Source organism: Natator depressus, chromosome 13 (genome assembly GCF_965152275.1).
Source record: "Natator depressus isolate rNatDep1 chromosome 13, rNatDep2.hap1, whole genome shotgun sequence".
In the NCBI taxonomy this organism is placed as follows: Eukaryota; Metazoa; Chordata; order Testudines; family Cheloniidae; genus Natator; species Natator depressus.
The window spans coordinates 30,686,497-30,700,479 of NC_134246.1; the positions used below are offsets into that span (position 1 = coordinate 30,686,497).

The 13,983-nt window shown below is 43.4% G+C and overlaps 1 protein-coding gene across 7 annotated transcripts in view; it reads right to left on the reverse strand.

Annotated features, from left to right (window-relative positions):
- Positions 1 to 13,983, reverse strand: part of PHF20 (PHD finger protein 20) — a 176,293-nt gene that overhangs the window by 71,905 nt on the left and 90,405 nt on the right. For 3 of the 7 annotated variants that reach the window (XM_074970384.1, XM_074970386.1, XM_074970383.1), the window contains one exon: positions 5,936 to 6,124. The exons of the other annotated variants lie outside the window; for them this stretch is intronic. In XM_074970384.1, coding sequence (XP_074826485.1) covers positions 5,936 to 6,124 — 189 coding nt within the window. The remainder of the gene's footprint in view (positions 1 to 5,935; positions 6,125 to 13,983) is intronic. 7 annotated transcript variants of the gene reach the window in all.

Consider the following 13,983-nt stretch of genomic DNA (forward strand, 5'->3'; position numbering starts at 1 on the left):
AAATCATGAACTCTGTCATTTCATGATCACTTTCACCTAAGCTGCCTTCCACTTTCAAATTCTTAACCAGTTGTCAAAATGAAACACCCATTTGATCAAAATGAAATCTAGAACAGCCTCTCCCCTGGTAGCTTTCTCTACTTTCTGAAATAAAAAATTGTCTCCAATACATTCCAAGAATTTGTTGAAAATCTGCCCCTTGCTTTTTCCCCCAACAGATGTCTGGGTAGCTGAAAGTCCACCATTATCACTATGTCCTGTGCTTTGGATGATTTTTAGTTGTTTTAAAAAAGCCTCAGCCACCTCTTCTTCCTGGTTAGGCGGTCTGTAGTAGACCTGTACAATGACATCACCCTTGTTTTTTTTACCCCTTTTATCCTTATCCAGAGACTTTAACAAGTCTGTCTACTATTTCCATCTCTCAAACTCAGTCCCAGTGCATATATATTTAATATATAAGGCAACACCTTCTCCCTTGTTCTCTGCCTGTCCTTCCTGAACAAGCTGCACACTTCTATACCAATTTTCTAGTCGTGTATTATCCAACCAAGTTTCTGTGATGCCAACTATGTCATAGTTTAACTAGTATTTCAAATTCTTCCTGCTTATTCCCCATACTTCTCAGATTAGTATTCAGACCTCTACAATACTGATTTGACCCCCCCACCCATGTTCTCTTTCCTCTACCCTATCCCTGCTATAATGACCCATGCTCTCCCCAGATTCCTAGCCTTCTCCCAGGTTTCCATGTTTTTGACTTACCACATGCACTGTTCCCATCTTGTGCCGATTCTAGCGGTTACATAGTGCTGTGTGGCCAACCGCTTCCTTCTTTCCTTCTCTACCACAGTCTTTAGCGTGAAAAAAACGCGGACGTAGAGGGGAGGAGGGAGGGTAGTGGAGCACTCATAGGGACAGCCATCTCAAAACTTCAGTTACTGCACAGGGTGAGTAACCTCCCCTTCAAGGAGTGTCCTTGTGAATGCTCCACTTTAGGTGACTGCAGAGCAGTGCCCTTCTGTTGAAGGGAGGAGCTTCGGAGTTAGTGTTTTGTCATCTGCCACAACTGCAAGGCCAAGTAGAGTGTCTGATGCAGAGTGTTGCTCTATGGCAGTGTTGTGTGAACGTAGGGGCTGACACCCAGGTTGCTGCTTTGCAGATGTCCATAACAGGCACATTGTTGAGGAAGGCTATCGATGTAGCATGCGCTATGATGGAGTGAGTGCAGGTCCCTGGTGGGGGTTGTATCCGGTGATGGCTATAGCAAAAGTTAATGCAGCCAGAGATCCATTTTGACAGCCTTTGTTTGAATACGGTGCCTCCCTTAGATAGTTCCATGATGGAAAGTAGTAACTTGGAGACTTTCAGAAAGATTTTGCCCTTTTCAATGTAAAAAGCTAGCACCCTATGGACATCTAGGATATAAAGTGTTGCTTCTTGTTTGTTCCCATGGATGGGTTGATACAAATGGACAATGAAACTATTAAAGTAGAAAAGTGGGAAGTGGTCGTAAGATAACTTTTTTGAAAATTACTGTGTATGGTAGATGTGCCATGAGGGCCCCCAGTTATCCCACTTGTCAGGCGGATGTGATAGCAATGAGGAAGGCTACCTTCATCAAGAAGGAGAAGTGAGCATGTCGCTAATGGTTCAAAAGGGAGCCCCGTAAGACATCGCAGCACCAGACTGAGGTCCCATGATGGCATGCAGGCACGTATTTCCAGGTAGAGGTTACAAAGACTCTTGAGAAAACGTTCAGTGGTAGGGTGAGTGAAGATCGAGAACTTGTCCACTTTGTGGTGGAAACGCCATTATTGCTGCAAGGTGTATTCTGATGGAGCTCATTGAGACACCCAATTTCTTGAGTTCCAGTATGTAATCCAATGCCATTGGTAAAGGAGAGGTAGTTACTGTTGTTTGCCTATTCTGGCAACATGTATGGAATTTCTTACATTTGTGAAGGTAGGTATGCCTTGTAGTAGACCTTCTGTTGTTAATATCTTTTACCTCCTCTGAACAAGTCATTTCATTGTCTCTGAACCATGGACAGAGCCCTCGCGTGGATACAAAATTGGTATCTGCGAATGTGGATATCCATGGAGTTGCAGGGCTTTAGCGACAACAAGCGAGACCAGCAAGGCCATGGCCAGCAACCAAGCGATGAACTATAGTGGAAAAAGCAGTGACATGTTGTGCTACCACTTGCGGAAGCTCCTCCAGCTCGCATCCAGCCCTGCCCACTGGGGCAGGCACCAGTCTCACTGGCAGCTGTCCCTGGTCATGCTAGTGTGTGCAAGCAGCTCACACGCTCCCAGACACGAGATGCAGGAAGCATGAACATGTACTGCGGACTGCCCGCAGCCCCAATAAGTTCACATGTAATGTTGATTTTCATAGGGACCAGCGACCATGGATCGTGTGGTTGTGTAGGTGTGCCCCCAACCTAGCAGCGAGGTATCCATTGTGAGTATCATCAATGGGGGATCTGAGCGAAGGGAACTTCTGTGCAAACGTTGTGTGTTTGAGTTGACCAATGTATAGAATTTTTTACTTGCTTGGCATTGTAGGACCTTGGCCCTCACAAATTTGGGGTATAGTATTTTATATGTATGTATGCTTAAGACCTAATTTAAAAAGGTAGTTTTAGGTAAAAGCTTTCTAGTTTGTACCAATCATTTCATCAGACACAGGAGCTGTGTCCCTATTGATTTGTTCCTGACACCTCCTGGAGAGAAACAGTGATGTTACCACTGCTTTGGGTTCTGAAACCCATAGGTTTCAGGTGTGGCAAATACTGCACCTGCATGCGATGTGAGCTTCCCCCAAGCAGTAGAGGCAAATTTCACAAACTTGAAACCTTATCTTCTGCTGCTTCGATTCTGCCATGCCATGGAACGGGGCCGGGGGGGGGAAGAATCTCCATCTCCCCATCCTTAACTCTGCCCCTGTGGAGTTGGCAATCGGCATTGGGAATATAACAGAATCTTACAACTCTCAAAGAAAATCTGCCGTTTTCTTTGTGCCCATCCCTCCCACCTACCAGATATGTTCTCCTATTCATACACTCCCATGGATCCTTGCTGTGTTCAGTGCAACATCATCTACCCAGAAAGTACAAACAAAGGGTCACTAGACAGCACCCCGGATAATACGGGTTTCTCTTCACGTACAGCGCTGCAGCTGCACTGCTGTAGCCCTTTTGTGAAGACACTACTATGTTGGCAGGAGAGCTTCCTCCCGTTGACATAGTTAATTCACCTGCACGAGGTGAAAGTGCTCCTGTCGACATAGCACTGTCTACAACAGAGGATTAGGTCAATATAACTACATTGCTCAGAGGGTGCAGATTTTTCACACCCCTGAGTGACGTACTTATACCTATGTAAGTCTGTAGTGTAGACCTGACTTAAGACTAAGTAAGATGTAATATGATCGTCCTGAGGGATTCTTTAGAATAAGAATCAGAATCTTTTAAACATTTAACATTTTAGTTTCCATGTCACTGTTCTTCACCACCACAGTTGACCTCCAAACATGCTCCCCCTGAAGGATACCTCCTTTAGGCCACTGTGAACAAAAACGGGCAGTGTAAAGGTTGTGGTGGGGAAAACAAGACTGACTGTAATTTTTTTATATCTGTGTGTTTTGTGTGGTTATTTGTTGTCAGTGAATTTATATTATAAGGGGGCTCTGGGCACTAGTGTGGAGAGGGGGCCCCACTGTGATGGGCACTGTGCATACATGAAATAGGACAGTCCCGTCACCAAAAAGATATTTACGAGTGAGAATATTATTTCTTTAAAAAGTTATAAATCGTAGGGACACAGTAAAATATTTAAGATGAGGTCAGCAATATTCACTTTAAAATGCCCGGCAAATACAAAAATTAGCTGACATTGTTTTTTGCTTCCTTACAAGATATAAAGGAGATGTGAATTTTTTTTCTTTTTTAGAGAGAAGAAATTCAGGATTTGTTAATTTTTTTTATTCTGGAAGACTATGGACAGCTGGAGAACTAATGGGATTATGACAGACAACATGCAAGTAAAATTTCACTGAGAAGGGATACAATTTTTTATACACGTTTTTTAAAATCTTTTAAACCTATCTACCTCAAATACCTAAGAAACAACTGGGAGAAATGATTCAACATCCCCATTCCACCAACTACGAGCTGAGAAAGTTCACAATCCACAATTCTGATACCTCCAAATTAGGCCAAGGAGGACCAGACTTGACTATCTGGACTTATCTGATTTAAAAAAAAAAAAAAAAAAAGTAGAATTCATCATTTCCTTTATATTTTTTACATATCATCATCATACTGGGTCAGATCAGTGGTCCATCTCATCCAGTATCCTGTCTGACAGTGGCCAGAGCCAGATACTTTTGGCAGTTGGAGGTTTAGGGACACCCAGACCATGGGGCTGTGTCCCTGACCATCCTGGCTAATGGCCATTGATGGACCTATCCTTCAGGAATTTCTCTTTTTTTGAATCCAGTTATGCTTTTGACCTTCAATGAGTTCCATAGGTTGACTGTACATGGCATGAAGTACTTGTTTTAGTTTGTTTTAAGCCTGCTGCCTATTAATTTCATTGGGTGACTACTAGTTTTGTTGTGTGAAAAGGTAACTGGCACGACCCTATTCACTTTCTCCGCTCATGACTTTTTAGACCTTTATTATATCCCTCTCTGTCATCTCTTTTCTAAGATGACCAGCTCCAGTCTTTTTAATCTCCCCTCATATGGAAGCTGATCAATACCCCTAATCATTTTGTTGCCCTTCTCTGTACCTTTTCCAATTCTAATATATCTTTTTGAAATAGGGCGACCAGATCTGTATGCAGTATTCAAGGTACCATGGATTTCTATAGTGGCATAATGATATTTTCTGTCTTTATCATCTATCCTTTTCCTAATAGTTCCTAACATTGTTAGCTTTTTTGACTGCTGCTGCACAATGAATGGATATTTTCAGAGAACTCTCCACAATGACTCCAAGGACTCTGAGTGGTAACAGCTAATTTAGACCACAGGAGGGTGAGGTAATATCTTTTATTGGACCAACTTCTGATGGTCAGAGGGACAAGCTTTCAAGCCATGCAGAGCTCTTCTTCACGTCTAGGGGCTCATCTTCACATACAGTGCTACAGTGGTGCAGCAGCACCAGTGCAAGCGCACTGCTGTAGTGTTTTAGGGAAGATGCTACTAAGTTGATGGGAGAGCTTCTCTCTCATAGAGATGTGGTAGCTATGTCGATGGGAGAAACATAGTTAGGAGTTTAAGCTTCAAGGCTTGTCTTTTTAATGTGTTGTGCAGGTTTCCTTTGAGGATGAGGACTGATGGGTCAGAAAGAGTGATCGCTTAAGTGTTCACCCATACGTGATAGGGTGTTTGTCTTAACATTTTCACACAGCTACACAGTGAAAGAGGAAGTTTCACATTGAGGGATATACAGACTATATGTTGGGGAACTTTAACCGTTATCCATTAAATCTGACAAACCATAATTTATCATTCACATGTATTCCTGACACATGTGCTAATTAACAAATACATCGGTGTTTGAGGTTAAGTGTTCTCTCACAGCTTATCTTAACTGCCTATTAGATCTTGAAGTGACTGACAATTTGGGATACCACAAATGATTTTTTTTTTGGAAAGGAATGGAGTTTCATGAGCAAATTATTAGGATTTCCAGGCAGAATTCAGCAGAGGAAACTGCTTTGTGACAAAGAGCTCCTATTTAAGAATATTTGAAACAACTAAAACACTGAAAAATACTGCTTAATGTTCTCTTCAAGATTACAAAAGTATCTGAGAGGGGACAAAGGTAGGCCAAAGAATCATGTACCAACATTTATAACAATTTCTTATACTGCACTGAAGTTCCCCAACATAATCCCATGTTAGACCAGTTAAGAAGCCATACCATTTTCAGTTCTTTCCCTTTCTTGATGTTTCTCATGTGATCTGTCTATATGGTTCTCTTTGCTTTGCTCTCTAAGGGAAGGTCGGTGAGCCGTTAATGAATTTACTGAGGAAGGAGCTGAAGTTCTTCTCTTGTCTATTTTCTCATCTCTATGTGGTGTAGTCCTTAGGGCTATGTGAAGAGGAGCATCTATAAAGAGAATAAAAATGAGTTGCATGCTTTAATATTTTTGTTTCAAAACTCCACCTAGAACCATGAAAAAGAGGTACTTGCCAGCAATAATTCTGGTTGTCTGAATGTATTGCCTCCCTAGAGCTACACTGTAGGATTTATATGCCTAGCTGTGTGACCACAGATCTGCTTATAAGCAGCAGTTAACAGCTGTTGGAAGGTGTGCATTAAAAAAAAAAAATCAATCACAGCTTTCCATATACAGAGGGTATAAATACTTTGCCCACCAGTCTTTCATCAGAAACTCTACCTCCAGAAGTATCCAGACTTTGAAGCAGAAAGGAGAAGGGAGGTGAATACGGCTCTGTGGAGGCAACTGATTCAGATAAACTCTTTATCAATAAGAATTCTTGTAACACTTCTTCCACAAAGTGCCACTGTAGCAACCTAACAATGACCAGGCTGAGGGGTTCTTTTAGTTTAATAGTATCTGAAGCACTGCTCTCCAAAAACCACCCTCTGCCCTCAATAAAGCATCAAAGAGAATACTGATTCACAAAGATGTGAACCAAAGCTGCATATAGTAGCCCTACAAATTTCAAAGGATACATCTCAAAAAGGGCATGGGGAACTGGAAAAGGTTCAAAGAGCAAAGATTATGAAAGGTACGGAATGGCTTCCATACGAGGAGAGACTAAAAAGATTAGGGTTGTTCAGGTCAGAAAAAAGATGACTGATGGGGGATATGATAGGGGTCTATAAAGTCATGAACTCTGTGGAAAAAGTAAATTTAGAAGAAGAGCTTACTCACCTTGGGCAGTAACTGGAGTTCTTTGAGATGAGTGGCTCCACTTCAGGTTGCTTAAACCCCTTTGGCCCATTCATGCACCCTATACTTCCTTGTGCCCCGCTCTGAGGCTAAAAAGGGTTACATGGGCAAACTACCCTCAGTTCCCTCTCTGCTGCAAGGGCACAGAGGAAGCCCTGAAGCAGAGGAAGCAGGCAGGCAATGGAGCACTCATAGGGACACACATTTTGAAGAACGTCAGTTACTGCACAAGGTGAGTAACCTCTCGTTCTCAGAGTACTGCGTCTATGGGTGCTCCACTTCCGGTGACTACTGAGCAGCACCCTGAGCTGGAGCAGGGGGGGCTTTGGAGTCAAGTCCAAGACTGAAGACAGTACTACATTTCCAACAGCATCTGATCTAGCAGTCTGGACCACAGAGTAATGCTTGGAAAAGGTATATATGGCGGTCCAAGTGGCAGCCTTAAACATCCAGAATAGGAAGAATTCTTGAGTAAATGGCACTGTTATAGAAAGAGCTGTCGTGGAATGGGCCAGCATGATAGAATGAGGTTGTGTCTGTTGATTCATAACAATACAAGACAATCAGAAATCCACCTGGAGAGCCTCTGGGCGGAAATCGCCAAACTGTTAGACGTATCCGCAATAGTCATGAACCGTCAGGGTTATTTCCTAAAAGAATTAGGCTATGTCTACACTACACACCTTACAATGGCGCAGCTGAAAAAAACAGGAAACAACTGTGAGATGGGTGAACTGCAATACAAAAAAAAAATCCTGAAGTTCAAGGGCTGAAAACCAACCCCTCTCCTCGGTTCCAATGACAGAATTACAGCTGAGAGAGATACCATCCTGAACTTTTGTGATTTCACAAAGCTGTTTAGGAGTCTTAGATCTAAAAATCAGCCTCCACTCTCTGATCTTCCCTCCCTCCATGCTGAACTGGAACTGGTTCTATAGCACCTATTCACAGAAGGGAATTGACTTCTTGCTTTAAGAGTTATTCATGAGTGGGGTCCCTGAGGAGGAACAGAAAAGGGTGGGGGGGGGGGAACAGTGGCATAAGGGAGGGAAGTAAAATGGATAGCGTACTCCAATCTTATATCCTCCAGCACTCAATTGTCTAATACGATCCTCTCCCACATGGACAGAAAGTGGAAGAGACTGTCTCCAACAGGTGCATGGTGGGTAGAACGGTGTGGACACAGTTTGATTTTGTGAGGTTGTACCGGGTCCTTGACCAGCCTATCAAAACTGATGCTTAGATGATCATGATGATGAAGGCTCAGCAGCGGATGCACAGGGAGTAGGCAGTCTTTTCCTCTAGAACCTTGACTTCTTCCTGGGTGATTCATAAGTTCTTGAATTCTGGGAATGAAGCAGGGTGGGATCTTTGAGCCGTTTGGGAACTACTAAATTTGTTTGTTTGTAAGCATATAAATCCCAAAAGATCTCAACATGGCTCTGGGATTCTTAAGGGTATGCAGGGATTCATCAGTGGATTCAGCGAAGAGCTTGAGGCCATTCAAAGGAAAGGTCCTCAACCATGTTTTGGACCTCCTTTGGGAATTCAGACAGCCAGGACGCCCTCCGCATGCCTGCCGCCGTAGAGATAGATCAAGCTGCAGTGGGGACTGCATCCAAGGAGGCTTGTAGCAAAGTTTAGCATCATTGATAACAGCTTGAAACAGCTCACACTGATCAACCGGCAGATACTGAATCCAGGTGTTGAAATTGGCATAATTTGAGTGATTGTACTTCAACATGACAGCTTGATAATTTATAATCCTAAACTGAGGAGTCAACCAGGGAGTTTGGTGCTGAATGGATCTGCAAAAGTTCAGAGTCATTTGCTGGGAAACAATATTTCTTATCTGCCTGTTTACATGTTGGCAGTATCATTGCAGAGGTCTGCCACATGGGTTTGGCAGGATCCAACAGGGCCTCATTAATAGGCAGGGCGGCTCAGGTAAAGGGAGTCCATTGAAGGATATCCAGGAGCTTATGCTGAAACTCCCTGAGCTCTTCAGAGGGAGCTGCAGGGAATCTGCATTATGCTTAATTAAACTTGTGGAAGTGTCTGAAGTCATCAGCCATAGTTGGTTAGGCAAACATTACCACCTCATCTGGGGAAGACAAAGAAATATTTGTTTGTGGAGTAGCCTCTTTATCTGCCCTGGCTCCTCAAATGATTCTTGCACTTGAGGTAGAGGAGAGGGGAGACACTCCTCTACTCCAACTATTCCCCACAAGAAAGATTAGGGGCATGGAAAAACTGCTGTCAATATGCAACTCAAGGATCCCCATATGGTCACTAGGGATTGGGGGTGTCCAAAGGGCTTGAACCAGATAGGGTGAACACAGGCCCATCTTTGATGCAACTCCCCCTCCCCACTCCACCCCTCTTTTCAAAAGCATCAGAAGGGAAAACCCTTGTCTGAAGAGTAGGGGAATCTTGGACTGAGACATTCAAATTAGAGGAGAATTCCTCCTCCTCAACAAGGGCAGCTTCAGCACACTCTGAAAATGGTTGAGGGTCAAGCAGTACTGAGGAAAGGCCCTAACTTGGAGACTGTGCATGTTTTGTTACCAATAACCACTAATAAGGCTGACTCTGGTTCCTCCAAAACAAGTAAGTCCTTAAGGAATCTGAACTCCTGCAGTACAGGGTGGATTTGAATAATGGGGCCCCGTTCTGTAGTTAGTACCAAGGGTAAATGTTATTCCAGCAAGTCCCTTCTGGCCCAAGTAGTTGGTACTGATGATGATGCCTTGGGAGGGGTCAAGACCCTATGTGAAATGTGGTGTCTTCCCTGTACTGAAGCAGTCTTTGTGGTCAACTCTGATGAAGATGTTACCGAAGGAGTTGTGGGTACCCTTCTATTAGGAGGTGAGAATGCTTCATTTATGCAACGTCCTGTTTCTGCAGTACAGAAGGTCTTGGTACTGAGTCATGCTTGTTTCCCTTTTTCTCAGATGAGTCCAGAGCCATGGACACAGGATTAGTACTAAGAGCATCTGGAGCCTCAGCCGTACCCAAAGTGGGATAAGATGACGCCACAGCAGTCTTGCTTTGCAAGGTCAGAGGTTTTTTTTGAGGTAGACTTCTTCTGCAGAGAATGGCTCCTCTTTCTATGCATCCCCTCTCTGAATTTACCTCAGGTAGACTCAGGTGAATGTGCCAAGAATGACGTGTTCACAGAGAGACCTATGTTGGGGGGTGAGAGTGGGGGAAGAGATCTCCTGTCTGGGAACTGAGGGTGGCTGGAGGGAATGTTCCGTCATTAAACATCTCAGTTTTAAAACCCAATTTTTCCTTGCCCTGCCTTTAAAAGCACAGCAAATGGATATACAGGATAAGATTATCCCAAGCTACAGATAAACGGGAATACCCATCACTGACCAGAAAAGTCTCCCAAGAACCTCCCAAAAGCCCAGAGAGCCTGGCATAACCCAAGGTAACAGTAGCTAGAAGGGCAAGGTTCCCACCTCCCTTAAAGGAGAAAGGGATTGAGCAAGGCTTCCCCTAAACACCTAAATAAAATACAGCAAATAAAATAAATAATAGAATGAAGAAAGGTAACTAGACTAAATTGTCAACTTAAAATAGTAAGGCACACTAATGCTTGTCTCAGGCCAAGGCAGTTGAGAGGGAACTGCAGGCAGTTCACCCACGCAGCCTTATATAGCCTTGAAGCAGGGCACGAGGAAGCCATATGCACAGATTGAACAGACACTACCACCAAAAATCTCAGATTAAAGGCATAAGAGGTGTGAGTACACCTGAAGTGGGGAGCCCAGAGGGACACCGCTTGAGAAGTTTTATTTACTCTTTCCCACAATGCAAAACCAAGGGTCATGTGATGAAATTAATAGGCAGCAGATTTAAGAGACACAAGAAGTATTTTTTCCACACTAAACACAATTAACCTGTGGATTTCATTGCCAGGGGATGTGACGGCTAGAGGTACTGTATTCAAAAGAGAACAAGATATCCTCCATGAACTTTAGCCAAGACAGTCAAGGATGCAACCCCATGCTTGGAGTGACCCTGAACTTCTCATTGCCAGAAGCCAGGAGAGGAAAATTGCCCTGCTCTGTTCACTCTCCCAGAAATTCTGCTATTGGCCACTGTCGAGGACAGGATACCAGGTTAGACCAGCCACTGGTCAGACCCAGTATAGCAGTTGTTACAATGTTCTTATTGCAGATATATGCCACTGAAGCTGCTGTGCGCCTAGGTATTATAAATGCAAACTCACCTAAGTGTCTCAAAGCTCTTTAATTCATAACATGACCTGATGCATAGTCTTATCCACTAGCCATCCTTTAGCTGTCTAGCTGTTTTTTGTTTTAATTATAAATGCCACAAATAGTCTGCTTAATTTTCTGAATGGCTTAGTCATGTTTAACAGATAACCAGCTCTTCTCCTAGTATTATTTTGGGGCTTTGGGAAAAAGACCAGGAGAAATACTGACAGACTAAGTACCACCTGGTGATTTTGGACTGTGGTGTCAAGTAGGCTGGACAGCAGAGCCTGCAACACCAAGACCCTCCTGGACAAGTTGGCAGCCAAGAAGAATAACCTTTCACAGAGATCTAAAATCCTTATGGCACAAACTGACCATCTACATGCTTGGTTAATACCAAACTCAACTCTAAAGGATCATTAGGCCACTGAGAAGGAGGTAGAAGTTTAAAGTCTTTAAAAATTGTTACACTAGGAGATGAACAAACTCCATGACTCTTCACATGGACACACAGGGACAACAGAAATAGTAGCTAAACAAACAGTAAACGAACATTCTGTAGCCAGAGATATCTGTGAAGACATCAGAAACATGAGAAAGGAAGTCCAAAACAGCAGGAACCACAAAAAAAAAAAAAAACCTGAGTCAAGGACTCTGGCTTGAGCATGCATTTCAAACTGGTTCCATCTGGCAGCACAAAAGTTCTCAGGCCTTGATCTCCACAGAAAAGCACAAAACCCTCTGCTCTAGAAACCTAGCAGCCGTGGTAAAAGGTGCAGGGACTGACAGCCTTGATGGTCCACCCTGGTGTTCTACTGTGACAAGACTTGACTCAAGGAAGACTGATTGGACAATCTTTGTCAGGGCTCGAAGGTCTGAGAATCAGGTCTCCCACAACCAGTTTGGTGCCACTAGAATCACCACTTCTCTGTCTTACTGAATCTTTGTTAGTACTCTGGAAAGAAGGGAAATGAAGAAAAGGCATGAAGGAGTTCTTTCCCTCTGTATCCTATTTTTGAGCCGAACCTTGGACACTTTCTGATTTGTAGCAAAGAAAGTCAAATATCGGAAGGACTGCTGAGTCTCATCTCAAGTTGTATGCAATGTTGTTGTAGCCCTGTTGGTCACAGCATATTGGAGAGACATCGATATTAGAAGTGTACTCTAAATACATTTCCCGGATCCGAAGTAGAGCTCTGTATAAGTCTCTATCAACAGAAGTTGGTTTAATAAAAGTTACCTCACCTACCTACATTATTAATAATGCATCATTTCCACAGATGGACTATCAGTTACACAGAGGTAACTGAATTCCCCTTATTTGTTCAGGTAATACACCGCAAACACACTATCCGAACATTTCCATTGTCTGCCCTCTGATGTGTGAAAGAAGGAATGTGAGAACCAGCCTGATGAGCCTCAGTTCTAGCTAGTTTACATGGAGTCTCTTTTCCTGAGGTCTCCAAAGATCACAGACAGTGAAAATTTCCCAGATATGTTGTCCCAACCCCCAGATTGTAGGCATCCATGCCTATCATTATTTTAGGATAGGGGTGTGAAAAGCAGATCTCCCTCTCTAGCAGCGTTAACCATAGTAGAAAGTTTTCGACTAGCTTTCGACAGATGGGAGAGATTATCAACAAGTCCAAAATGCGAGTGACTAAGCCTTGTAAAGGCTGTATCCATAACCTTGCAAAAGTGTGTCTTGTGGGAAGATGGTAAATATGCATCCACTATCAGGCCCAGTGCTATGTGAACAAGTATAACATACTTCCTTATCTACTTTCTCCACATTAGATTTTGTAGATGTCTATCATATCCCCTTAGTGGTCTCTTTTCTAAGATGAAAGTCCTAATCTTATTAATTTCTCCTCATATGGAAGCTATTCTGTACCCCTAATAATTTTTGTTGCCTTTTTCTGTACCTTTCTAATTCCAATATATCTTTTTTGAGATGGGGTGACCATATCTGTATGCAGTATTCAAGATGTGGGCATACTATGGATTTATATAGCAGCAATATAGTCTCATGGGTGACTTTAATTTTCCTGATATCTGCTGGGAGAGCAATACAGCGGTGCATAGACAATCCAGGAAGTTTTTGGAAAGCGTAGGGGACAATTTCCTGGTGCAAGTGCTAGAGGAGCCAACTAGGGGGGGAGCTTTTCTTGACCTGCTGCTCACAAACCGGGAAGAATTAGTGGGGGAAGCAAAAGTGGACGGGAATCTGGGGGGCAGCGACCATGAGTTGGTCAAGTTCAGGGTCCTGACGCAGGGAAGAAAGGTTCGCACCAGGATACGGACCCTGGACTTCAGGAAAGCAGACTTCGACTCCCTCAGGGAACGGATGGGTAGGATCCCCTGGGGGACCAACATGAGGGGGAAAGGAGTCCAGGAGAGCTGGCTGTATTTCAAGGAATCCTTATTGAGGTTCAGGGACAAACCATCCCGATGAGTCGAAAGAATAGTAAATATGGCAGGCGACCAGCTTGGCTTAACGGTGAAATCCTAGCGGATCTTAAACATAAAAAAGAAGCTTACAAGAAGTGGAAGGTTGGACATATGACCAGGGATGAGTATAAAAATATTGCTCGGGCATGTAGGAATGAAATCAGGAGGGCCAAATCGCACCTGGAGCTGCAGCTAGCAACAGATGTCAAGAGTAAACAGAAGGGTTTCTTCAGGTATGTTGGCAACAAGAAGAAAGCCAAGGAAAGTGTGGGCCCCTTACTGAATGAGGGAGGCAACCTAGTGACAGAGGATGTGGAAAAAGCTAATGTACTCAATGCTTTTTTTGCCTCTGTCTTCACGAACAAGGT